The sequence below is a fragment of the Neomonachus schauinslandi genome, chromosome 11 (assembly GCF_002201575.2).
Source record: "Neomonachus schauinslandi chromosome 11, ASM220157v2, whole genome shotgun sequence".
Classification (NCBI taxonomy): Eukaryota; Metazoa; Chordata; class Mammalia; order Carnivora; family Phocidae; genus Neomonachus; species Neomonachus schauinslandi.
Window position 1 is genome coordinate 51,687,926 of NC_058413.1, and position 27,690 is coordinate 51,715,615.

At 46.8% G+C, this 27,690-nt stretch overlaps 1 protein-coding gene across 7 annotated transcripts in view; it reads right to left on the bottom strand.

Annotated features, from left to right (window-relative positions):
* STIM1 (stromal interaction molecule 1) overlaps positions 1 to 27,690 on the bottom strand; it is a 188,504-nt gene that overhangs the window by 6,874 nt on the left and 153,940 nt on the right. For 4 of the 7 annotated variants that reach the window (XM_044919544.1, XM_044919547.1, XM_021704715.1 and 1 more), the window contains 6 exons: positions 25,201 to 25,316; positions 15,946 to 16,123; positions 11,554 to 11,731; positions 4,151 to 4,318; positions 3,557 to 3,657; positions 2,850 to 3,085 (listed from right to left, as the gene is read on the bottom strand). In XM_044919544.1, coding sequence (XP_044775479.1) covers positions 2,850 to 3,085; positions 3,557 to 3,657; positions 4,151 to 4,318; positions 11,554 to 11,731; positions 15,946 to 16,123; positions 25,201 to 25,316 — 977 coding nt within the window. Of the gene's footprint in view, positions 1 to 1,402; positions 1,496 to 2,849; positions 3,122 to 3,556; positions 3,658 to 4,150; positions 4,319 to 11,553; positions 11,732 to 15,945; positions 16,124 to 25,200; positions 25,317 to 27,690 lie in introns of all 7 variants that reach the window. The other 3 variants (XM_044919545.1, XM_044919546.1, XM_044919548.1) reach the window with 3 other exon arrangements.

Here is a 27,690-nt window from a genome sequence, read left to right on the forward strand (position 1 = left end):
GGGGGGGGGCAAGGTCCGGGAGAGCACTAAGAACCAGCCTTTCTAGAAAGCCAACCTCAGGAAATAATTCGCAATGTAGACAAGGATTTATACACAAACACGCTCATCACATCGGTATTAATAATTATATGAAAGTACACATAAAGTTGGAACAAGGGGAAAATGATAGTATATCCAAATGCTGGAAAACTCTACAGCTATTAAAAATGCTGCTTAAGATTTGAAAAACACAAAAATACCTATTAAAATGCTCAGGGGAAACAAAAGGATACAAAATTAGACGTAAAAGAAATACCTCGAGCTATGGAACACAACAGACTGGAGTCTGAAACAAAGCCTTTCTACTTGTAGCCGTGACCCTGTGCAACTTACTTCCCTATTTTAAGTCCTGATTTATAAAATCCTGCAGGGTTGTTGTGAGGCTTCAAGAGAGTGCATTTAAAGTACGTGGCACAGTTCATGGCACTCAATAAATAGTAGTGGTCATTATTACCTTGACCACATAAAAAATTATTAAAAATTCCACAGACTTCAGAAGACTGTCAGAGAAGATGCTCAAATAGGGTGAAGCTTTGGGTGCCTTTTTTTTATGCTCATATTTACACTTTTCACTTTCCAAATTTCTTCTAACAAGTGTACAGACAACAAAGAGCCAGCTCTTGGAACAATGCTATAGATCAGGCTCTTGGCAGATAATGGCCACCATGCCCAGTGAAGGGGATATGTGGACACCAGGTGACTGGGGAATGTGCTAGAGCATCCCCCTTGGGCTCACTGCCAGCTCCAGCTGGAAAGAGAATTTCAACCTTTGTTTTTGCTCCTCTACCCTGAGAGATGGGCTGCCCTGACTTCTCCCTAAAGATGGGAGAAAGAGCCAGGTGACAAGGGTGCCAGAAGCCACGGAGGGGCTGCAAGGGAGAGAACACAATTCCACAGTGATGGAGAGCTGGGGAGGCAGGGCTTCTATGACTGGTGGCTTTTGAGGCATGGAAGGGAGGCAGAAGAGGAAGAAGCAGCATGGAACAGAAAGAGGCAAAGGGGGAAAGAGAAGAAAAGGGAGAAGAAAAGGGAGAAAAGGGAGAAAAGGGAGAAAGGAACTTTCCTTCTCTCTTTCCATCCCAGCCCAGCTGGAAGAAGGGCCACCAGGACTTCTGTCTAGCTGGGCTAAAAAGAGAAGCCCAAGCCTTCCATCACCATGGGTGTTCTCTCTCTAGCCCTCAGCTGAGCAGGCTGATTCTTCTCACCCCCGAACCTCTCCCTGCAGTTAGTAGGGGCAGTGCTGAGGGAATAGAGGGAGCAGGCAGGGGAGTGAGGCAGGCAGGCAGAAGGGGCTCATGGGGTAGGAGTGCTGGTTTAGTCCCAAAAGTCGGAAAAACAAAAGCCCCAAAGGGGCTCCTCAAACCCGGGTATTTCCAGAGGGACTGATCATCCGAGCCGGCGGATGTTGAGCAGAGAGAGCGGTCACTGAACCTACGCCCCATCAGCCAGGCAGCATCTAGGGTCCAACAGCCAGGCCAAAAGGAGAAGAGAATCTGATTTACAGAGGGCTTCAGCCCACCCTTCAGTGGGATAAAGGGAGGGCCAGGGGCAAGGGGTGGGTAGCTCAGAGCTAATGAAGGTCCCTTCCAATCCATGGAACACAGGAGCCTTTAGGATCAAGACCTGCCTGCCAGTGATCTTAACCTCGTTGGGCCTTTGATTAAAGCCCTCATAGGATATCACATCATGGTGACAACACAGCTTGGCCGGAGGCAAAGTATTGCTGAACAAATTTACAAACAAATCCTGCCTGGAGCTGGAATCCAGCCTGATGAAAGAATGTGGCTTTCTGAAAGTGAGCCCCTAAGCCAGCCTCATGGGATATGGGCCCAGGACCAAAGCTTTTCCTTAAAATCGCCTCTGATCCAGAGAAAATTTCAACCAGGCCACTCAGGGGTAAGCCCCTCATTTGCAAAAGATTTCCCACAGAGAGTTATCTCTTTGACTTGGCTCTACTCAGCTCTCACCACTGGAGGGGAGAAGACGGGGAGAGAAGGCCCAGGAAAGGGTGCAGAGGTCCAAGAATTCAGGTGGAAAGCCAGACATGCTTGTGCAGGAGATCCCTCCAGGACAAGAACGTCTTTCTGGCTTGGCGGACTTAGGGCTATGTCTCTTTAAGGGACTATTGCTTCATGGGGCCTCACACAAAAAGGCAGAGAGAAAAAAGATATCATCCCATTCGTCCACTTTAGCAATTAAGAATAAAGAATATAAAAACGAAAACACAGGGGCGCCTGGGTGGCTCAGACGGTTAACGTCTGCCTTCGGCTCAGGTCATGGTCCCAGGGTCCTGGGATCGAGCCCCGCATCGGGCTCCCTGCTCCGCGGGAAGCCTGCTTCTCCCCTCCCACTCCCCCTGCTTGTGTTCCTGCTCTCGCTGTGTCTCTCTCTGTCAAATAAATAAATAAAATCTTAAAAAAAAAAAAAAAAAAACGAAAACACAAATAAAAGCACTCAAGAGGCAAAAATGAATATCATTTTTATATTATGAACCACTAAAGGAGATTGTTTTTATAAAGGCACATGGGGAAGAGAAAGGAGGATAAAGGGATTTTAAAAACACAGAGTGAAGGGAGACACACTGAATACAGTAGCCCCAGAGGGGCAGACACAACATACAGCGAGAAAAATCCACCAAGAGCACAACCATAGAGGAATATCCTGATGTGAGCTGTGCGTCATGACCAAGGCGCTGACCTCGCTCCCTTGGTATCTGCCTCAGATGCTGCTGAAGCACAGCAATGGCCAACAACTTCTCAACCCGGGCCTCAGAGGCTCCTTCCCTCACGCCCACCCAGGAGGTCACCTACATTGCATGGACAAGGGTGACACAATCTCCTCATCCAAGTCATCCACGTCATCCGTCATGATGAAGTGGGCGGGGTTGGGGCGCGTACTGCCCATCCAGCTGGGGTCTATGTTGAGAGCAGCCACGAGGGAGTGGATGCCGGGGTTGTTGACAATCTGGAAGCCACAGAGGATCTCAATCTGCTGCCAACGATGCAGGCGTTCCCGCAGCGCCGCCGTCACCTCACTCAGAGCTTGCCTGGAGCACAGGGGACAGAAGTGAAGCCATAGGTGGCTGGGAGCCCCAGCAGGAATGAGGCCTCTCAGAGGAGCAAGCGGGGGGGGGGGGGGTTGCAAATAAGAACACAATTAAGAGTAACGTGGGAGGGGCGCCTGGGTGGCTCAGTTGTTAAGCATCTGCCTTGGGCTCAGGTCATGGTCCCAGGGTCCTGGGATCGAGCCCCGCGTCAGGCTCCCTGCTCAGCAGGAAGCCTGCTTCTCCCTCTCCCACTCCCCCTGCTTGTGTTCCCTCTCTTGCTGTGTCTCTCGCTGTCAAATAAATTAAAAAAAAAAAAAAAGAGTAACGTGGGAGGCGGGTAAAGGCCGGGACAGGAGACCAGCGCCGCCCCTCTACCAGTGAAGAAGTACACCTGGGGTTGGACACTCTGCCCACCCTCCAGCTCTGAGGATGGGTGGGCATCGCCAGAGCCGGGCAGCAGGTGCTACTTACTTTGCAGTTAGGATTTTGTGATCCACGTCATCCAGGGAAGAGCTGTGGGCCACATGGAAGGTGCCAAAGAGTGTGTTTCTCTTCTTTTTTATCTTCTCAGCCTGCAAAGATGAGGTCCTCAGCTTAAACAGAGCAGGGATTAGAGGTTGGAAAATGAGAAGTGCCTTTCTGTGGCTGGGTCCCCTTCCTCCTCCTAGCACAGCTTAGGCTGCACAAGAGAAAAGAAGAGAAGAAGGAAAAAGAAGGCAAGGGAAGGGCAAAGAGTGGGGGAGGAAAGAAGATGGAGGCAATGAGAGAAGCAGCGGGACCCCCTGCTGGGCCCCCCCCCGACCCCAGGAGGGCTCTGCCCCATGGCAGGTGGGGCTGACAGAGCCTTCCCTCTACCTGCCTCCACCGGCTTCATCTTTCCCTCATTCCCTCCTCCAGAAACTTGAGGACATCATCAGGAACTATGTATTAGGAAAAGAAACAGAACCCAGCACCGGGATATCTCTTGGTCCCACAGCTGGGACGGAGAGAGGCGGAGGCAAGGAGGAAGGGTGGGGGAAGGGAGTGGGCCAGGAGCACGGAGGACAGCAGGAGGGCGCGTCTCACCCCCTCCTTGGCCACCAGCAGCTGCTTCTCAGCGTTTTGCTTCTTGATGTTATAGTACTGCACCTCCACCTCGTGTGTCAGCTGCAGCCACTTCTGAAGGGCCTCTGGAGCATACCATGAGCTGTGTGATTCCAGTTCCTTCTCTGCTTTCCTCAGGGCCTCCCGGACCTGTGCAGCCAAGAGGGTGTGACCCATTCACTGTTGCCAAGACCCCCGCCAGTGCCTCTGTCTGATACCACCAAATTCAGAGTTCTCACCTGCTAGCTCATGGGCGCTTTCAAGCCTCTCAAAAGGCAGAAAGGGCAAGGATTATTCTCCGTATTTTATATACCACAGGAGGCAAGCTCAGGGGACAGTCACCTGCTCAAGGTCACACAGTCAGTAGTGTCAACCAGATCTCAAATTGAGATTTTTTGCTGCCTAGACTAGAGTGCTGTTTGCCCACACAATTACCTGTCTCTCCCGGTCCACAGCCAATCCCCAGCAATCTTCCCTGCTCTCTTGAGGCACAGGTCAGCTCAGTGAATCATCCTCTTTCTGAGAGTTGGGGTCTGTGCTTAGACCTCATGACATCACGATGTGGCAGGAAAAGCACTTGACTGCGAATCTGGAAATCTGGTTCTGGTCCCTGGTCTGTCACTCAACTGGTCCTGCACATCTCAATTCCGTGTGAGGAAAGACTTTTTCCCTCGCAAATCCCAACCATAAGTGAAGGGGTGATCTCAGGACGAGGTATGCGAACAGCTCAGGTCAGAGAGACCGTAAAAATGATTGCTACTCCAGAAGGGGGTTGGCCTGAATGCTCTCCAAAGTCTCCGCAGCCCAGAGGCTTGGTCTATGATTCTCCCATTGAGCAGGGCAGGTAGGCTTGGAAGGGCACCCTCTACAAAGGGCGTAGACAACAATCATGCTTACTTTTTTTTTTTTTTTTAAAGATTTTTTATTTATTTATTTTGAGAGAGAGAGTATGAGAGGGAGGAGGGTCAGAGGGAGAAGCAGACTCCCTGCCAAGCAGGGAGCCCGATGCGGGACTCGATCCCGGGACTCCAGGATCATGACCTGAGCCGAAGGCAGTCGCTTAACCAACTGAGCCACCCAGGCGCCCAATCATGCTTACTTTTAACCAAAAGAGACCAAGACGTGAAAGAACCACTGTGTAAGCAGAAATCTCCTCACTGACTTCTCAAGCAAGGAGCATACAACAAAGTAGACCATCACAAAGCACTGAACGTGGAAGGTCTGAGATTATACAGACATTATATACACTGGATTCCTTGCTATCTTCCCCAGGCTACAGTATACACTGACCTTTAGCTGGTCAGAATCCCAGAGAAAAGGGATTGAGAGCAGACTTATTATGCCCACCTTCAGCCAATGGGGCAAGTACCCCAGAGCAGGCCCGAGGTTCTACCCATGGCCTACGATAGACTGGGAGGGCCTCAGCTAAGGACAGAACACCTTTATTCCTTAGACAGCCAATGAGAGGACCAATCTTCACATGATTTTTGTTCCTTGGAAGAGAAACTATAACACAGCCCACTCCTGGCTTTGTAGATTTAAAACGAAGAACAGATACCACGGAGTCTAATACACCAAGTCTGAAATGAATGATCCAGTTCTACCTTGAAAGAAGTGAAAGGAATGGGAAAGGCTCAGGGGAGAATGGGAAGAGAAGAGGAAAAAGAACAAATAGAGGGAAGTGTGACAGTTGGAAGGGCTGGCCTAACAGGCTCAAAACTTTTTAATGGGAGAAATACTTACAAAATGGGGAAAAGGAAACTTGGGGGGCGGGGGGGGGGGAAAGAAGAGAGACAGACACATCTTGCCACATACAAGGAATAAATGCCTGAAGGAGATGAGAACTGTGGCAATTCAGAGTATTCCTTTATTCTATGGGTGTGGTTCTCAACCTGCCACACCCTGGAATCACCTGGGGAACTTTAAAAATACTGAAATCTGGACCCAAATCCAGGTTCTGATTTCAGTGATCTGGGGTGCTGGCCTGGGTATCAAAAATCTCAAATGCTCTCCCAGTGATTCTAATATGCAGCAACGTTAATAACCACTGGCCATGTGCTTTCCAGGGTCACACCTGACTCCCACTCCCCCACAGGATGCAGTAGGTCACGGCACAAGAACAATTCTTTTTTTTTTTTTTAAAGATTTTATTTATTTATTTGACAGCAAGAAAGACAGCGAGAGAGGGAACACAAACAGGGGGGAGTGGGAGAGGGAGAAGCAGGCTTCCCGTTGAGCAGGGAGCCCGCTGCGGAGCTCGATCCCAGGACCCCAGGATCATGACTTGAGCCGAAGGCAGACGCCTAACGACTGAGCGACCCAGGCACCCCAAGAACAATTCTGATCCATCACAACATCTGGGGAAAGCTAAGTTCTGAAAATTATGAAATTCTTGAAAGATAAATTATTATAATTATGAAAAATTTTCAAAGACATCAGAGGGCTCTAGAAGCAATAAGGACTAGGTCTACAGTTCTCAAAGTTGGATCCAGGGATCCTTGAGTGCATCCTTTCAGAGCATCTGTGAGCTCAAACTATTTTTATATCAAACTTACTGAGACATTATTTACCTCCCTTTTTCACTCCCTTTCTCTCACAACAAATTATAGATTTCTCCCAAGGCTACATGATGAGGAATATCATAACAGATTGAATATAGATACTAATGTAAGAATCTGGTAGTCTATTAAGCCAAACATTAAAAATATTTACAAAATTGTAAAAAAAGAAAAAAATCATTTCTCACTACATTTTTTTATTTTGAAAAATGCATTTTTCAAAAAGTATTATTTGTGTTAATATATAAAGAGTTTAGTATACTTATTTTAAATGAATTAGTAAATTTTTTAAGATTATTTGGGTTTTTTTAGTAATCTCTACACCCAATGTGGGGCTCAAGCTCACGACCTTGAGATCAAGAGTTGCATGCTCTTCTGACTGAGCCAGCCAGGCACCCCTGAATTAGTAAATGTTTTTTAATTTTCCTAGTTCTAACTTCTAACAGGGTAAATAGCAACATATCGCCCCTTTAAAAATGTTCTTTGAGGTCCTAAATTGTTTGTAAGAGTAAAAAGGTCCTGAGACCAAAAAGTTTGAAAACCACTGAATTAGATGAAAAATCCAGAGAGGGGAAAAAGCCTTTCTAAGGTGAGTTCACAACTGTCAGCCATTTTCTTCCTTGGAGGCTTTTGATGGTTCTGGGTCAGAGCTGATAAATGGGCTCAGTGCGGGCAATGCAACTCCACTGGGGCCCAGAGAAACCAGGTATGATACTGATATGACAGATTGGAAATTGAGATGTCCCAAACATACACCCCGTTTTCTTCATTGAGCATTTACTGAGTTCTGAGGCTGTGCAGGAGAACACGTAGCTAGGCCAAAGGGTGGAATAAAATCTCCCACAATTTCATAATACTTAGGAAACAAAATATTGCGGGAAGGAAGGGACCTGCTTCAAACACACTGCTGGTCCTTCCCTCTGAGCAGGAGGCCAAAGAGCTAAATTAAAATCCTCCCAGTGACAGACATGACTTTCTCATGGGCTCAGGAGAAAGAAATCCACCAGCTCTCAAGAAAAAGGAAGGGATGTGCCTGAGAAACTGGGACAAATGACTGCTAGACCAAGTCTTACTAAGCCTACAATCCAGTTCCAACATGGCTCAATTTCTGATTGGCCTGAGGTGATTAGGTCCTCATCCTACATACCTAACAGGAGAAAGGGGGTGGGGGGGAGCCTTTATTTGAAGGAGGATAAAATCATCTGGGGCTCTGTTATTGTTTTATACACACTGTCCAGCATTTACTAAAAATAAATTACTAGATATGAGAAGAGGCAGGAAAATATAACCAATAATCAAGAAGAAAAATAGGCAGTCTCATAAGTGATCCAAATGTTAAGAGTTACCAGAAAAGGACTTTAAAATAACTATGACTGAAATACTAAAGAAAATACAGAAAAGATAGATACAATAGATGAAAAGATGGAAATTCTGGGCAGGAAACTGGAATCTATAAAAGAGTAAGATGAGCATTCTAGATCTGAAAACTACAGTATCTGAGAGTAGGATCCCACTGGATGGGTTAAACAGCACAATGCTCACAGCAGAACACAGGATTGGGGAATCAAAGATAAATCAATAGAAAATAACCAAACCAAAGCACAGAGAGAGAGAGAGGGAAAAAAAAAAAAAAAAAAAGACACAACTAAGTAAGCATAAGAGACGAGTGGAATCCAGTGAAAAGGTCTTGCATGAATACTGGATCCCCAGAAGGAGAGGAGGGAATGCAGCAGAAGCACTCTGTGAACACGAAAGAGCATGTGCATTCTGCGGTTGTCTGGCGAAATGCTCTGTGTCCATAAGGGCAAACTGACTAATCATGTTTAAGTGTTTTACATCCTTACTGAAATTTTGGGCTGCTTATTACTGACAGGGGTGTTTTACAATCTCTAACTCTGATTATAAATGTGTCTATTACATGTTTAGTTTCTTCAACTTCTGCTTTATATATTTTTTAACTATATTGTTAGATGTATGCAAATCAAGTGTTGTTATATGTTACTGTTAGTTTCACACATGTATCAGTTTTGTCTCCAATAACACTTCCTGCTGTAACTGCCTGCTTTGTCTGATATTAATATAGCTACTCCTGCTTTATTTTCTTCTGTGTTTGTATCCTATATCTTTTCTCATCCTTTTACTTTGAACCATTTTGTATCCTTAAAGTGTATCTCTTATAAACAGCACATAGCTGGGTTTCGTTTTTTTATCCAATCTGACAACTCTTTGCCTTTCAATTGTATTGTTGGTCTGTTTACACAAACCAAGTCTCAACATTTGAAAGAACTGAAAACATATAGTATCTGTTCTCTGACCACAGCAAAATTAAATTAGAAATCAATGAGAAAGATAACTAGAAAAGTCCCCCAAGTGTGTGAAAATTAGGCCACATACTTACTCTAAATAACCATGCCCCCCCAAAAAAATTTGCAATAGAAATTAGAAAATCTTTTAAACTGAATGATAATGAAAATATGAAATACCAGAACTTAGTAAATGCAGCAGCTAATGCAGTGCTGAGCCGGGAAATTTATAGCTCTAAGTGCCTATGTTGGAAAACATTAAAGGTTTAAAATCAATAACCTAATCTTCCACCTCAAGATGCTAGAAAAAGAAGGGGCACCAAGCTGGCTCAGTCAGTGGAACATGCAACTGTCGATCTCAGGGTCATGAGTTTGAGTCCCACGTTGGGTATAAAGATTGCTTAAAAATAAAATCTTAAAAAAAAAAAAAAGGCTAGAAAAATAAGAGCAAGTCAAAAAATTTTTTCAAAGTGCAAGACATCTGCACTGAAAACTACAAAACATTGCTGAGAGAAATTTTAAAAGGCCTAAATAGGGGCACCTGGGTGGCTCAGCTGGTTACGCGTCTGCCTTCGGCTCAGGTCACGGTCCCGGGGTCCTGGGATCCAGCCCCGCATCGGGCTCCCTGCTCAGCGGGCAGTTTGCTTCTCCCTCTCCCTCTGCTGCTCCCCCTGCTTGTCTCTCTCTCCTCCTCTCTCCCTCAAATAAATAAACAGAAACTCTTTTTAAAAAATTAAATAAATAAATAAATAAATAAATAAATAACCTAAATAGATGACAGGATAAACAATGCTCGTGGACTAGAAGACTTGTTTGGTGAAAATGTCAATTTTCCCCACATTAATCTATAGATTCAAAGCAAAAACAAGAAAAATCCCAGCAAGACTTTTTGCAGGGGAGTAGGGAAGAGCAGTAGAATGACAAGCTAATTATAGAAAGTCAAAGAACCCAGAAGAGCCAAGGCCATCAATAAAGCGGAGAACTTACTAGCAATATCAAACCTTAGAAGAAGACAATGTGGTACAAGGAAAAGCAAATGGACTCCATGACAAAGTATCTACCTGAAAGAAAAAGAAACTTGGCTTCCTACCTCAGATCATAGACAAAAACTAATTTGAAATAAACTACAAACCTAATGTGAAAAGTGAAATAATAACACTTCTACAAGAAAATTTAGAAAAGTATCTTGGGGAATGGGAAAGATTTCTTAAACAGGCCACAAAAAGTATCAACTGTTTAAAAAAAAGATTGATTAAATTGGACTGCATTAAAATCAAGACCTTCTGGGCGCCTGGGTGGCTCGGTCAGTTAGGCGACTGCCTTCGGCTCAGGTCGTGATCCTGGAGTCCCGGGATCGAGTCCTACGTCGGGCTCCCTGCTCGGCAGGGAGTCTGCCTCTCTCTCTGACCCTCCCCCTTCTCATGCTCTCTCTCTCTCTCTCTCTCATTCTCGCTCTCAAATAAATAAATAAAAATCTTTAAAAAAAAATTAAAAAGGGCACCTGGGTGGCTCAGTCGGTTAAGCGACTGCCCTCGGCTCAGGTCGTGATCCTGGAGACCCAGGATCGAGTCCCAAGTCGGGCTCCCTGCTCAGCGGGGAGTCTGCTTCTCCCTCTGATTCTCCCCCTCTCATGCTCTCTCTATCTCATTCTCTCTCTCAAATAAATAAATAAAATCTTTAAAAAAAAAAAAAAATCAAGACCTTCTGGGCGCCTGGGTGGCTCAGTTGGTTAAGCAACTGCCTTCAGCTCAGGTCATGATCCTGGAGTCCTGGGATCAAGTCCCGCATCGGGCTCCCCGCTCGGCAGGGAGTCTGCTTCGTCCTCTGACCCTATCCCCTCTCATGTGTTCTCTCTCTCTCAAATAAATAAATAAAATCTTAAAAAAAAAAAAATCAAGACCTTCTGTCCATTAAAAGACAATACTAAGAGAGCAAAAAACAAACAAACAAACTACAGGCCCAGAAGGGGTGCTTAAAAGATATTCTGGGGGCGCCTGGGTGGCTCAGTCGGTTAAGCCTCTGCCTTCCGCTCAAGTCGTGATCCTGGGTTCCTGGGATGGAGCCCCACATCGGGCTCCCTGCTCGGCGGGGAGCCTGCTTCTCCCTCTCCCTCTGTCCCTCTCCCCACCACTCAGGTGCATGCTCTCTCTCAAATACATAAATCTTAAAAAAAAAAAAAAAAAGATATTCTATATCTTGATCTGGATGGTGGTTATACAGGTACATGCTCATGTAAAAGCTTTCCAGCTGTATATTTATGATTTGTACACTTTATGTAAATACTTCAATCAAAAAAGAAACAAAATAACTGTTTACACCTGTTATCCCCTATTCCTTGACCTTTTTTTTTTTTTTTGCAACTTCTCCACTACTCTTATTGGTAAGACTCTATTGACTCTTGAAGATATTCTTGGAGCCCAATTTCCAAGTCCTCTCTCATGAAACATTCTGGCCAGCCTTCTGGCCCCTGCTCTTCCCCCTCCCCCACCCCCGAGCACGTCCAGGAATTTGTGCACTCTCCTACCTGCTCCAGCTCCTCCTCGGCGTATTTCTGGCGGCTCCGCTCATTCTCCGTACCCTCCCGCAGCTCCTTCAGCCGCTGGGCTTCCTGCTTGGCAAGGTTGATCTCATCACGCAGCTTCTTCTCCAGATGGACCTTCTCCACCTCCACTGTGCGGTGCTCCTCTTGGGCCTTGTGCAGCCTGGGGGCGATGCAGGGAGCTGGAGAAGGCCAGGCAAGGGTGCCAGCCCATACGCCACAAGTCATGGCATCAAAGAGGAAAATGAGGGCTCTGGCACTGAGAATATATTCTCCCTATTTTGTTGACTGGCTCTGAGTTAGCTCAGGGCCCAGAGAAACCACAGTGGCTACCATAGCTCTTATGTTGGCCATCATTTTGCTGCCAGTAATCAAGCTAGGTCCCTGGGTATGTGATTCCCTCCTCTGAGGTGGCGCACATACTAAGATCCTAACAACTACTAGTTTACAGGGTATTTCCATGTGTCCCCCCTCAGATAATAATGTATCATTATCAGCCTAGGACAGTCCAGATTTAAGACTTAGGGAGGGGAAGTAATTGCAGGTAGAACAGAGACTAGAATTCCAATCTGTATGAGTCCAAGTCCCATAGTTATTCCCCTTCTCCAGGGCTATCTGGAAGGTTCAACAAATGTAGAATACCCTGCAAGCTATCCCAAAGATCCAGAGAAGGCACAATGGCTGAGATATGACTGGGGTGGTGGCAGTGGGGATATTTAGGGAAGACAAGAAAGGAATCATTGAGCAGCAACTCTTGGAGTCCTAAGTACCTGTTCCCAGAAGCACAGAAAAATGAAATTCATGCCAAAGGGGCTAGGCAGGGCTTGGGAGAGCCCCCTGCTGCCCCCAGGCCTGAGTTTCCTTTCTGAGTATCTTTCATGGTGGGTAAGATCTCAAGGGCTCAGTTATAAATGAAAATATACCTTTATACCCACCCACACATTCCCTCTGTTCACTGACAAAACCACCCAGCCTCCTTCCCTCCTCCCTTCCTTGCTCTACATACCTATGCTAATCTACCCATTCATTCATCCATTCTTTCAACAAGTACTTCCAAGTGTCTACTGAATGCCAAGCCCTGCACTCAGTCCTAGATATATGGAGATGAATGAGAAAATTGTCCGGGCCACTGGGGAGCTCATGATCTAGCCCAATATAGACAAGTAAACAGATAACTATACGCAGTGTGATAAGTTCTATAAGAGAGAGAGACCTACAAGCTGTTGGATGAGCCCAAAGGATGGAGTGAACAACTCTGCCTGAAAGGAGCCAGGGAAGGTGAGGCCTGGGCTAGATGCAAAAGAAAGAGTAAGAGTTTGCTAATCCCGCTGGAAGAAGGGAAGGACTTGGCCACGGTCAGGTCTTCCTATCTTGGTAAAAAAACACCAAGTGACAGGGGACCAGGGTAGGAGGGGAAAGGATGATGAAGAAGACAGGGCTCTATGGCTTAGACATGAAGTACAGATGGATAAGCTACAGAACAAAAGGAGCCCTCAGAAAAGAGCACTGACCACTGAGTTAATTAAGTAGGTGAAACAGAAAAGGCAGAGAGAGAACAGAAGTTCTGAAGACAGAACTCAACCTCTAAAAACTGCCAAGTCCAGATCTGTCAGTGGCTGAAGTCTCAAACGAGGTGGTGGGACCAGCAGGGAGGGACGAGGGGAAAGGTCTAGGCTGCAAGCTTCCTGCTGACAAACTGCGGGTTTCTGCCCACTCTGTCCCTGGAAAGGGAAGTTGAGCCTCCCCGAGGTACACACCAGGTGGCGCTACAGGCACAGCGAACAACAAAGCCGAGGCGCCATTTTCTACCCCCTCTTCTTCCCTGGCTGGATACCCTCCTTTACCATATTCTTCCACCACCCAACTTCCTGAAATTACACCATTAGGGATTCAGTTCTTCACTGAAGAGCAGCCTCTTCAGGAAAACCTATGATCTGTCTGTCTTGTCCAGATAATAGGGAACTCTTTTAAAGTAGAATCAAAAAACTTGACCCACTTTTATAGTCCTAACGAGATCTGGTAGAGGCCAAGACCATTAAGTACTACTGGCTGCAGAAATGAGCAAATACACGCACAGTCAAGCCTCGCCCCACTCCATCTCCTCCACAGAAGCCTGAGCTTCTTGAAGGCAGCGGTCAGTTAGCCTTGTAAGTAAGAGAATGAGGCAGCCTGCCTGCAGGCCCCAGCTCTAAGTAGCTATGTGACTAAGGGCAAGTCCGTTCCTTGTACCAGGCCTGTTTCTTCATTTCTAAATGGGAATCAAAATCCCTGCCTCAAAGAATTATCTCGGAACCCAACGAAATCCTACCTGGAATGCACATGTAGCATTACATTTATTCACCCCAAGTATCAGGAACTCTGTAAAAAAAAAAAAAAGCTCTGTGGTGGCTGGCAGCGCAGGCCCGGTAAAGTAAGGAGGGACGAGGAGGTGTGTGGACACTGTCAGAGGAAGACGTGTGTGTGCACATGTGTAAGCCCGTCTCTGGGTGTGCACGTGCATTCGTTCCTCCAAGTGTCACAGTGGTCATTAAGCTCTGGAGGCCTTGGGAGTGGGGAGGGCTGGGAGCTTAGTTTTATCCCCAAACTTGGAATGTCTCCTGCCTAGATTCTTTGCCTTTGGAATGGAAACAGTACATGCTTTTCAGACAAATGAAGAATGGGGACTGCCCAGACAGCAGCTTTTAGCCCCCAGTTGGCAAAGGGCCCAGGAACAAGGGGCCCAGAAAAGTAGCCAGGAATCAGCTCAGAGATAAAACTCCGCTTGCCCCTTAGAAACCCAGCCAATGGAAATGAATCTGATTGGGCCGCCTTTACCGAGACAGCACCCTGAGGGTGTCAAAACTCCTGGCTCACTACTTCCTGTTATGTGACCCTAAACAAAGCACTCACCTTCTCTGAGCCCTCATCTCTTCAACTCGAAACTAGGGATGATAATAGTACTTACCTAACACAGTTGTGGTGATTAAAAAATAATGCATTTAAGTAGTTAACAATACCTAGCTCATAAGAAGAGCTTATGGATAAGCTTTCTTTCCCCGCCCTCCAAAGAAAAGAGTATCTATCATTTAAAAGTAACAGAAAAGAGCCAGATGTCATTTCCTTTTACATGGATTCCTGCAAAGACTTCCCAACTAGAATCCCTAAGCTGCCAGAGTAAGTTTCTAAAAGACAGTCCTGAAGTAGGTCCCTCCTCTTCTCAAAAACAAAACAAAGCTGGGGCACCTGGGTGGCTTAGCCGGTTAAGCATCTGCCTTCAGCTCAGGTCATGATCCCGGGGTCCTGGGATCGAGTCCCGCATCGGGCTCCCTGCTCAGCGGGAAGCCTGCTTCTCCCTCTGCCTGCTGCCCCCTCCCCCGCTTGTGCTCTCTCACTCTCTCTCACTCTATCTCTCAAATAGATAAATAAAATTTGAAAACAACAACCAACAAAGCAAAACACCAAATACCTGCATTAACGCTCTATTGCCTTTTGCATCTTACTAAGACTTATCCATGTGAGGCTTAAGGTGCCAGGAATCTGGCCTCACTCTGTATGTTCAACCTTAACTACCAGGACCCCCCTACCCATCTTTCAAGGTCGCCTTCTGGAGTCCACATCCACTCATCTCCTGCCTCTGTGCCCTTCCTGTTCTTAGAGCCCTCATGCCATCAGTGGGCACAAGTCACTGCACTAAGCGTGTGCTCACTGCTCCTTCGTCTGTGTGTGAGCTTTGTTGCCCCAGGAGCAGTGAATTCCTCACAGTTCCCAGCACAGACCTGGTTCCTAGATGTCAGAATGTACGTGGGTTAACTGACTGACTGACTGACTGACTGACTGGCACCTTCTTTTCACAGCTAGATTTCCTACAACAGTCTTTAAGCCATGTTTTGTTTAAAAAGAATCCGACCATCAGATCTAGAAGGCCATTAGTGTTCTCCTGGTTCAACCCCTTCATACTACTGACGAGGAACTCAGTCCCAGAAGAGGAAGGGGATTTACCCAAAGTCACATAACAAGTGAGTACTTAAGAGATTTAGATTCCATACAAGAAAGAACTACAAGTATTAGGAAGACAGATTAGTGAGATTTCTTTAGGGAACAGTGAGTAACAGTTAATTACAGGAAGGATAACAGTTCAGACGCCAGAAGGAGGATAGAATGGGCAAGCCATCCAACCATGGAAGCTCAAGACCTCTGACAGAAGTAAGCTCCTGCCCTGGGGAGGAGAATTTGCCTGCGCAACAGCAATGGCAGGAACCTACAAGCAGTTCTGGAAGTGTGGTAGAGCCCAGCCCCGTCAGCGTGTGTCAGGGGCGAGATGGCCCACAACCCAGGTGGAAACAGGAACCCCCCAAGAGCGGGAGGCACCACAGCTGTGGGGATGGGGAAGGGCCTTACCTTTCCTGAAGGTCATGCAGACTCTGCTCAGCTCGGTGTAACCCCTCCAGATCCTTCATCATCTTCTTCATGTGCTCCTTTGAGTACCGGTTCTGGATGTAGGCGAACCAGCAGCCACCCACACCAATAACTATAGACACCACCAGCATGAAGTCCTTGAGGTGATTATGGCGGGTCACTGCCAAAGAGGAAGCCATAGTGAGACAGCTGCCCACTGCACGCTCAGCCTTGCAGACTCCACTGCATCCCCTCCTGTGTGAAGACTTCCCACTCCAGAGCACTTAGTTGCTCTTCTTAGACACACACTTGCCACACACTAGTATACTAAGCTCTCTGCCTATTTTGGAAAAGATGAGAGGCCCGAGAGCGGTACAGGAAGCTTATGAAATCATACTTCCCTAAAAATGAGTTCCTTCTCAGGGCATCCCAGCTACCCCCTGGCCTACGATGAGCCCACGCGCCCACATGCAGTGGCTTCTGTCTGGCGGGATAAGCAATGCTAGAGTGCTAGAGTGGGGAGAAGGGGATGGTTGGTAAGAGTATAAAGCAGTATCACTAGAGCTTGAGGCCTGGCTGTGGGACTGAAGTTCCTGCAACAGCCGGGTCCCCTGGACAATTTGCCTATTCTAGGTACAAGAGGCAGAGCCCAGATCAGGTAAAGGTCTGCAAGGCCCATCTGTGGAAGAGCTTTTCTAGGCTGTGGGCTCAATCCAGAGACCAGGGAGGACAGGAGGAACATCGAGAGGCTGGAATATATAAGACACTGCACGTGCCAGGAATAGAGGGGCAGATCCACCTCCGGAGAACACCTGGCGGCAATGTGGCAAAGTGCTGGTGGCTGGGGTTCAGAGCAAAACTGAAAAGCCGAACAAGGAACACCACCAGAAGGTAAGTACAAAAGCCATGTCCTGAGAACTGAGCCAAGCAGAAGAGGGCCACTCCTGGAGCCTGCCATTGTTCCCAGTCTATCAGATCTGGGCTCTGCGCCACGGCACAGGAGACCTGAAGAGACACCATAAGGAGAGCAGGGCTGCTCCCGGGGCCCCTGCCTGCGTTGTTCTCAACCTGGGATGGAGCAGCGGTGAGCTCAGAGGAGCTGCAGATGTGGGAGTCAGGGCAGCAGGTTACCCTCAGGCTGAGGATGGGGGAGTAGGACTGACAGGATCCCAGGGCCTGGTAAGGACAAGGGGCTCCTCAGTAGACGGATTCTTGTGCCTTCGAAAGAAGCATCCTGCACTGAGTCTTAGGGAGTCTGGCTTCTCTGCTTGCCTCTGCCTCATCCGGATCTCTGCTTCCTCAGCTCTAAGATGCATTGTCACACAATTACTAACGAGATCAAGCACACAGTTATGAATGAGAGTGCTTTGAGGTGTTCTGGAAATCTTCAGATGGACATTTCCAGTAGGTAATTAAGAATGTGGATGTGGAGTTTAAAGAAGAGGAGAAGTTTAAAGCTGGAAGAAGAGGTGAGGATTATCAGGTCTCTTCAGTAGAGCCCCGGATGGAACCCCACAATCCTAAGGGAATCTGTGATGTTAATTTCATGTGTCGACTCAACTGGGCTAAGGGGTGCCAAGAGAGCTTTCTGGGTCTGTCTGTGAGGTTGCCTTCATAACAGATTAGTATTTCAATCGCTGGACTGAGTGAAGAAGACTGTCTTCATTAAAGCACCCCCAGGCCACTGACAGCCTGAATAGAACCAGAAGGCGGAGGAAGGATGAATTTGCTCTCTCAGCTTGAGCTGAGACATCCATCTTCTGCCGTCTTATATCAGCACTCCTGCTTGTCGGGTCTTTGGACTCAGACTGGAACTTACAGCAGCTGTCCCCTGATTCTCAGGCCTTGAACTCAGACTCAACAGTACCACTGGCTTTCCTGGTTCTCTGGGTGCAGACGGCAGATCACGGAACTTCTTGGCCTCCATCATCACGTGAGCCAATTCCTATAATAAACCTCCTCATATCTGTCTATCTATCTGTCTATCTATCCATCCATCCATCCATCCATCCATCCATCCAGGTTATGTTTCTCTGGAGAACCCTAATACAGAATCTATAAACTGATATATCAGAAAAAGAGGGGAAATGAAGAATCTAGTCCGTGCCTTACTAATGATATACTTCTCTCCATCCTAATTTCATTCCCATTCTTCACTTCCTACCACCTGCTCAGCCTACTACAAGTCTACAGCGATGTTTCCATTCCTTCTCCTCTGACTAGGATTCCCTAACCATCCCACTCCTTGGACAGGTAAACACGGGTTATCTACTGCTATCTCAGGGACTCCCTTGTGTGTTTTTCAACTTTCATGCTGCTTGCCTTCTGATAGTCTGTGAGTTCCTCAGGGCCAAGGCACAAGACTTATTTCTCTCTATGGCCCCGTACTTAGCACAGAGCCTGACCAGAGCAGGTACTCAGCAAAGGTGGAAAGGAAAGAAAAAGGGAAGAAGGCAGGCAGGTTTTAGCAGGAAAGGGGGTACAATACAAAGTCCGTGTGAAAGGACAAGGAGAGTACAGCTAGCTGGCCTGAGAGCCCCTCCACAAGGTCCGCTCTCAGAACCCACCCCACACCCGGCGAGCACGGCCAGGGCAGACAGACCTCGGAGCTTTCCTGAGAGCAGCTGCGGCTGGCTAGGTGAACAGAGCTAAGCCAGGGAATCTGGCTAGGACCTGGGGAGCCAGAGGGTGGCAGAATTCCCAGCCTGAGTGCTGCAAATAGACTTTAGCAAAATGAGGTCACCTGTTAATACAATCAGGCCTGAGGAAGGGAGGACGGTATAACAATGAGATGCTACCATGTTAACAGAGGCAGGAGTAATGGTGAGAATTTTCAGGGTTCAGTTAGCATTGACAAAGCGAGCCTCCAATGATTATCACTTTCTGGAAGAATCCCCTCTCCCAATCTATTCCCGCCACCTTCTCCACTGCCCACAGTACCCCCGCCCCTGACTGCCATGGCCATATGCGCTAGGAATTTCTTTGGTCATCTGCACAGACGTCTGTGCTGAGGTGTGTGGTTAACCGGGAGGAGCTATTCCTCCCGCTTTCTGGTTACAGCCCAAACAGTGCTTTCGCTGGCTCACCAGTCCACACAAGACACTCCACGGTACTCTCCCCACCACCAAACTGGGCCAGACTCTTCTCCCATGTCCCCTGTCTTATAGCTCTGAAGAGGCCCAGCCTCCTTCTGGAAAACTTCTAGCATACATTTCCCGACACCTGCTCATTGCTGGGCCATATGCTGAGTTATGACGACAGATGAACAAAGCTGTTTCTACCCTCAAGGAGTTCCCCGTTTAAAGGGTAACAGGAAAACAGATTGTTATTTAAAAAAAAAAAAAAAGGCAGGTACAAAGGGTTATAGGATCCCAGAGGAAAGTAAGAGGGAAGGGTTGAACATGCCTGGGAAAAGGCTGGAAAGGCATCCTAGAGAAGGCTTGAAAAATGAGTTGAAAAACAAAAGAAAAAGAGGGTAAGGTAAGGATAGAGCTGACAGAGAAGAAAACAAGCTTTGCTGGAGAGGAGCTACTCCCACTTCCAGGGGACTTCTCTCCATTATCTGAGCTGCTGAGGAAGGAAGACAAGGTGTAGGCTTGCCCTTCCTCTCCACAGCCTCCCCATCACCCCAGCAACTACTCTGCAGGCCCCTCTCCACACCCTTCTCAATACCCCTGCTAAAAGCTCAAAGGCTACACTGGCCCAGGATTAACCACAGTAGGCACACACTAAAAACAGTAGCTACCATTTATTTAGGGGAAATTAGGACATAGGGAACTTTACAAATGTACCCTAGGTCACAAAGCCACTGAATGCTAGAGCCAGTCTGCTTGATTTCAAATGGAATTCTTTATACTCTGCCTTGCTTGCTCTACCAGAAGTGGAGAACGGGACAACACAGTACCAAAAACACTGAAATATAAGCCACAGACCGGGTCTGAGCCATGGCTCTGTCATTTAAGAGCTGAATGACCTCTAAAAATTCCCCTCATCACCTGAGTCTCCATTTCTCTGAGCAATTCCCTGCAGAGGAGGAAGAGCCCCCCGAGAAAGCTGCGCTGCCAGAGTGAGGCATCCGCCGAGGCCCCACGGCAAGCTGCCTGGGGACCCCGGGTGTCGGAGCACACCTAACCTCAGACCGTGGCACTGCTGGGGGCCCGGACAGATCGTGCAAGCCTAGGCCAGCTCCGCCAGTGGAGGAGACTGAAAGGGCGACGTGCTGCGCTGTGGCCACGGTGGGAGGACAGAGATGCCTTCTACTGCCAAAAAATGGGCCCTGAGGCACTCTGTGCTGGGCCAGTCTGATCCGTCTTCCCCCTTCCCAGGCTCGGAGGCTGCTGGGGACAGAGGGGCCCTGATCACTCCGCAGATCTTCCCGGCTACTGCACAACAAACCTCTGATTTGAGATTTCTCAAGCTTCGACTGATGGCAGGAATTTCATTAAGGCTGGGCAAGGTAGCCAGGGCTGGCAGCTAGCTGTACCTGACCCCGGTTCTCTGGGGTGCTTATCTACTACCTGCCTCCTGGTGAGCCCGAAGAACCACAGCCTTAAGAACTCACCCTCGGCGCACAACCACTGGCCATCACGCTAACTCCTGCGTGGGGTTGGGCAGGGAACAGCACTGAAGTAGGGATTTTAGCCCATGCTCAGATGGGAAAACAGAGCTGGAGGGACACAGATCAAGGGATTCTTTGCAGGTACCCACCACGCACGGCTCCATCCTTGCAGAAGTCTCCTGGCAAAGAGCTTCCTAGTATTTTCCTCAGATTCCATCCGGCAATTTTCAAAAATTTTCTTTAACAAGCCATCAGTAAGAAAGTATTAAAACAGTATTTGCCATCAGGACAGCTGCTGGATTCCAAAAACCTTAGCTCCCAGGAGAACACCCAGTTCTATCAGAGTCCTTGAAGGAGGGAGCCAGTAAGAGCCTTAATGACCAAGCCCATCTTACAAACAAGGAAACCAAAAACTAGGTAGGAGAACTGAATTGCCAAAGGTCACTTGATAAGGCAAGGGCCAAGGACCAATTCCTAAAAGTACAGGATACAGACAGCAGCAGAAGGAACAGACTTCCTGTCTTTTATCCTTTTACCAGGACACTTATCAATCAAAGGGTTTCCTCTCAAAAATCACGGAATGTTCATCTGAAAGGAATCAAAGATCCTTTAGCTCAATTGTTTCATAATACAAATCAGAAAACACATCCTGAGAAAACCGACCTATACAAGGTCATACAGTGAGTGGAAATTTGCAAAAGAGACCAAGGTACTTTACTTTCCTAAATTTTATAAGGAGTTCTCTAAATGGAAGTCTAAGAGTTACAAAAAATCAAGCTCTACATGTTTTATTATCATTGAGATATAATTCATAAAACCAAAAATTCACTCTTAAAATGTGCAATTCATGTAGGTTTGCAGACAAATAAACCTTGTTCTGAATCCAAAAAAAATTAAAAATATTAAAAATAAAATGTGCAATTCAGGGGCGCCTGGGTGGCTCAGATGGTTAAGCATCCGATGCTTGGTTTCGGCTCAGGTCATGATCTCAGGGTCCTGGGATCAAGCCCCACCTCAGACTCTACACTCAGCATGGAGTCTGCTTGAGATTCTCTCTCTCCCTCTGCCTCTCCCCATACTTGTGCGCTCTCTGTCTCTAAAATAAATAAATCTTTAAAAAAAAAAATTAAAATAGGGGCACTTGGGTGGCTCAATTGGTTAAGCGTCTGCCTTCTGCTCAGGTCATGGTCCCAGGGTCCTGGGATCAGGCCACATTGGGCTCCCTGCTCAGCAGGAAGTCTGCTTCTCCCTCTCCCTCTGCCCCTCCCCCTGCTCATGCTCTCTCCCTCTCTCCAAATAAATAAATAAATCTTAAAAAATTAAAGATGAAAATTCAAAAAGTACAATTCAATGGTTTTATCATATTTACAAGGTTGTGCGACCAATAGCACAATTAATTTTAGAACATTATCATTACTCCAAAAGAAACCCTATACATACTAGCAGTCCCTCCCCATTTCTCACTTCCTCCAGCCTCTGCCAGCCACCCATCTGTCTTCTGTCTCTGTGGATGTATCTATTCTGGATATTTCATATAAATGGAATCATACAATAGGTAACCTTTTACGTCTATCTTCTTTCACTTAGCATGCTTTCCAGGTTCACCCATGTTCTGGCACGTATTAGAACTTCATTCCTTTTTGTGGCTGGCTAACAGTCCATTGTATTTATATACTACCACTACTTAGCCATTTGTCCACCGATGGACATTTGGGTTGTTTGCAGCTTCTGACCACTGTGAACAGTGCTGCTCTGAATATGGGTACATGGACTTGTTTGAGTGCTTGTTTTCAATTCCTTGGGTACATTCCTGGGCTTATGGTAACTCTATGTTTAACTTTCTGAGTTGTTCTATGAACGACCACACTGTTTTCTACAGTAGCTGAATCATTTTACATTATCATTAGAAATGTACGTAGTCTAATTTTTCCATACCCTTGCCAATAATAGCTATTTTCCACCTTTTCTTTGTTTTTGTTTTTAAGGTACCTATCTAGTGGGTGTGAAGTGTCTTCTCAGCTCTCATACCTCTGTTCTGTCTATCTCAGAAACACTGTTTTCTGCTGCCGTCTGACTCCCGTAGGTTAGGTCACATGTAAGCTGTAGGCTATATGAAGGTATCCTAGGAGAAAATACCCCTCCCATCCTGGTATCAGTCTAACCTGCTACACTAGCCCCTCTTGCTGGCTCTGACCCCTGCACCCATTACCCTGCACCTAGGACTCTGGTTCCCATGCTCTCCAGCCCCAGCTGATCTTTCCAGGTAGAATCCTTGCCTACTTTAACCTGAAGTTTCTAATGCACGCTTTCAGATATGGTAAATCCTATCTCGATACAGAACAGTAACAGTCTGATAATATGTCTCAGAAGACTAAAGAAGGCTTTCAGGCTGCTAAAGGCCTCCCCTTCCTGGCGGGGAACAGAGGAGAGCTTCTGCAAAAGTAGCCTAGCTTTTACTGCTAGGTTTGATTCTTCTAGTGTTAAGTGTTCTTGCTAGTGTATACAAAGAGAAGGGTGTAAGCTGTTCATGGGAACAGTCTAATAAAGCTCCTTTCCATCTTTCAAGACTCAGCTCAAGAATGATCTTCTCCATAAAGCTTCTAGGACTCAAACTGAAAACCTGTCCCTATTTTGTGCTCCCAGCTGAACTCTGAAAGACTTCCATGATAGTTATAACACTGTATTTGTTGATCATTTACTCTATTGTTGATATGCCTATCCCCATTTGGATGAAACTTTTTTTTTTTTTTAAGATTTTTTTATTTGTCAGAGAGAGAGAGCACGAGAGAGAGAGCACAAGCACAAGGGCAGAGGGAGAGGGAGAAGCAGACTCCCCACCAAGCAAGGAGCCCGATGAGGGACTCGATCCCAGGACCCTGGGATCATGACCTGAGCTGAAGGCAGATGCTTAACCGATGAGCCACCCAGGCGTCCCTAGGTGGAACTTCTTGAGAGCAGGACCCTGTCATTTATACTGGTACACAGCAGTTGCTCAATAAATGTTAGTGAATGAAAGGCCTTTGCTCAGTAGTGGGCCTCACTAAACGCTAGAGCCATTCATTGTGTCATTTATTCAAAACTTACACAATGAATGGTAAGCAAAAATGTGTCCTAAGACCAGAAAGAAAGAAAGAAAAACAAGCAAGAAAAGAGAAGAGGAACAGGAAGAGGACGAGAAAAAGAACATCAGTCTTCGCCCATACTGCTTTGTTTCACATTTTCAAAAGGCACAGACCTTCTGGAAAAGGCAAAACTAGGAAAGTAAAAAAAAAAGACCAGTGGTTGTCAGGGGTTGAGGGGGAGGGAGGGATACATAGGTGGGGCACAGAGGATCTTTAGGGCAGTGAAACTAGCCTATACGATACAATAATGACGATAGATACATGTCATTATACATTTGTCCAAACCCATAGACTGTGCAACACCAAGAGTCAACTCCAATGTAAATTGTAGACTCTGAGTGATGGTAATGTGTCAGTATAGGTTCATCAATTGTTACAAATGTACCACTCAGGGCGGGGGGGTGGGGGGGGGTGTGGGGTGGGTGCTAACCGTGGGGGAGCTATGCATGTATGGGGGCAGGGGCATATGGGAAATCTGTGTACCTTCACTCAATTTTGATGCAAACCTAAAACTACTCTTAAAAATAAAGTTTATTAAAAATTTAAAAAACAAAAAAAGTACAGACCCACCCACCTCTATTGAGACCAGCTTGGGCACTTGTCAAGCCAAACGCACGGATGGGAAAATGTTCTATAGTCTCCGACCCTGCCTGCTAGCTGGCTTCTCCGGACTGCTTCCTGGTTCTATATCATTCTGCTGCTGGCCTCCTCAACCAATGCCAATAGCTCCCAAAGGGCAGGAAGTGGGCCCTAGGAGCCTACTTGGTGAAGGCTAATTTTCTAAGAAATCTTACCACTTTTGTTCCTCCAGAGTTCACTTGGAATAAGGAAAAGAATGGCAGGGTTGGCCATGCCCACCTTGCAGATCTTTAGGAACTGAACTACCTAATTCTCTCAAGTAACCCCTGGCTGAAGAGACTACTCCTTCCTTAGGCCTGAGTGTCTCTATGATTCCATGGAAGCCCACCTAGTCCTCTGTGGCTGGTCCAAGGACACAAGATGTTCAGCAATCAGTTCATATGCTCTGCAGGTCCACAGTGAAAGCAAGGAACAGCTAAATGGCATTCAGACCCTATGGGTTACTTATTATCCCTGAGCATACCTTTCATATTTCAGCTTTTGTATTCTTGCTCCAGTTGTTTCTTCCACCTAGAATGTTCTCTCCTGCCACCTGCATGGAATAAAGCCCTACCCATCCTTACAGGCAGAGGTCACATGCCACCTCTTCTATAGGATGCCTTCTCTATCCCTCCGGGACCTCAGAAGCATTGTGTACCTCTCTGGAACATTCATTTTATCCCTTTAGGGCAGAATATGATTCATCCAGATCTACCTCTGGGGTCCAGCACAGCACTGGCATGAAGTAGGTATTTTCTTAATGTATCTAATGGATGGACCTTGCCATCTGGCTGGATTAAAACATAAGACTATCTGAGACTTCATATTTTCATTTCTTAGTGGAAAGAGTGGAAGTATAGCCTTGCAGGTATGCCTAGGAGACCCAGGACCTCAGCTTAGCCACCCCAACAGCCTTGGGTTCCATGGCACATCAGCAGCCCTTCTCTCCCCAGGACTCACAGAGAGGAGGCCCAAACAGCACTGTGTCCAGGGCCTTCAGCTGCAGCTTCTGCCGATGGCTCCGGTCTGTCATCTTCAGCACAGTCCCTGTCATGGTGGTGTTGGTCACAGCAAGCCTGTGGAAGCAAAGAGGAGGGGCTCAGTTTCCTTCCAGTAAAACCAGGAAGGAGACTGGTAGGATTACCCACCTCCTCCAGGAACACTTCCATGACTTCTAGCTCCTGGTGATAGCTCCCCTCTGCGTTCTAGAACACAGAGTCTAGACCAGTGGTTTTCTTTTTTTTTTTCTTTCTTTTCTTTTTTTTTTTTTTTAAAGATTTTATTTATTTATTTGAGACAGAGAGAATGAGATACAGAGAGCATGAGAGGGAGGAGGGTCAGAGGGAGAAGCAGACTCCCTGCCGAGCAGGGAGCCCGATGCGGGACTCGATCCAGGGACTCCAGGATCATGACCTGAGCCGAAGGCAGTCGCTTAACCAACTGAGCCACCCAGGCGCCCTAGACCAGTGGTTTTCAACAGGGAGTAAGGAGGGACATATAACGTGTACCGAGAATATGTCCACCCTTCTGCCCATGTCCACCATCTCCTGAGAACCCTACTCTCTGAGGATTATCCATCTGTGGCCATTCCCACCCCCAACTGTAAATTTTCTGTTCTGTTTCTCCTGCCAGGGATTATGCATTATACACGTGTCCCCACACTCCCACCATTTGTAAATGCACTCTCCTGCCCAACCCAGGTCAAAACATCGTGCCACATGAGCCAGCGGTTCTGAGGGCCTCTAATCCTAACCCTCTGCCTTAAGCATAAACCTGCTGATGACAAACATTGCATTAGTGTTGTTATCTTGTATTTGAGTCACTGCAATTTACTCCCAGATTATTGTAATTTTTTATGACCTTCAACATACTATTCATGATAACTCTAATAAGAGAGGGTCTGTAAACCAGAAAATGACCCAGGAAAAACTGGACTTTGTTTCTCTTCTGCTAGAACACTGTGGGTACAGGAGGAGATGGGTATAAGATATGAAAGGTTATCCATGCACTGGTCTGGGCCCCACACGTGAGCATTTACCACTATCCTACTCCATGAAGGCAGTGCTCTTTTCCGATGCATAGCTTTGTCTCCCCAGGTAGAAAAGAGGCCTCTGCCATCGTGGTGTGTGATTTACACCCCTGCCTGGGTACAGGAGCAGCAACATCCTTCTCTAGCCCTGGGAAGCAATCAAGGCCGCCTATACGAGAGGCAATGAGACAAGGGGTCAGGAGATCAAGCTTCTGGTCCCTGCTGAGTCAGCAACTCACTTGTCTGAGCATAAGCTGCTTGGTCTCTCCTCTGGGGCCCCATTTTTCCTTCTGTGTAAACTTATGTAAAATCAGATGCTTCCTACAAGCCTGAGAGTTCTCGGGGTTCCTCTTTGGAGAGAACACTTCTACCAGGTGTACTGGCCTTCATCTAACTCATCAAAATAAGTGTCATCTTTTCCACAGTCTATTTGTCAGTATTATTTATTTCTGAGCAATGAGAGAAACGAGAAAGGAGCTGACATTTACTAAGCAACTACTGTGTATCTTGTTCTGTTCTCACACTTTACATACCTCATTTAGTCCTCTGACTTTAAGAACACAGTTCTATCATTAGCTCCACTTCACAGATAAGAAAAGTGAGACTTAGAGTTGAGTAACTTGCCCAAAGTCACCCAGCAAGTAAATGGCAAAGGCAGGAAATGAACTCAAATCTTCTAGATTCTTCCCACTATACCATGTTGCCTAGTGGCGGGCTGAGAACCATTGCCACTCCATCCCACGCGCCATGCACCGAGGCTCCATGCTTCCTGCTGTCACTAAGGTGCCACAGCTTGGCTTCCTCTACCCCTCTGCCTGGCCTGGCTGGGTCTGGTCTTAGATCTAATCCTAGCTACAAGAAGGCTAAGTGAGCCCATGACCTGAGAACTGACTTCTTATCCTATGTTTGAGTTTTAATCCAAGCCATAGCTATTCCTCAAGATGGAATGAGCCAGGAATCCACAAGGCAATGCTGCTATTTCCATGGGTAATGAGAAAGAAACCTAAATCCTGGAGCTTCATGGTCAGTCATCTATTTAAGGGGGTCTAATGCATTTCTTTGTCCTCAGAGCCCAGGAGAGAACCCTGCCCGGGGTAGACGATGGGTAAAGTTTTGTTAAAGAGAACTCCACTGAATATTTCCAGGAAGCCTATCTATAACTATACGGGGCAAGAGGAAGATGCAGTGAAAAAAGCAGGGCACTTAGAAGCAGGCAGACCTGGGTTGAAATCCCAGCTCTGCCACTTACCAGTTTGGATAAATCATAAAATATTTGACATTCAGTTTGCTCACCCAAAAGCTGGGGTAGTAATTCCTTCCTCTCAGAACTGTGAGCATCAACTGAAATAACAGGTAGGAAAGTATTCTATAAGGGGATGTACCAAAATTAAGATTATTACTCTCTCCAAAGTAGGGAGAAG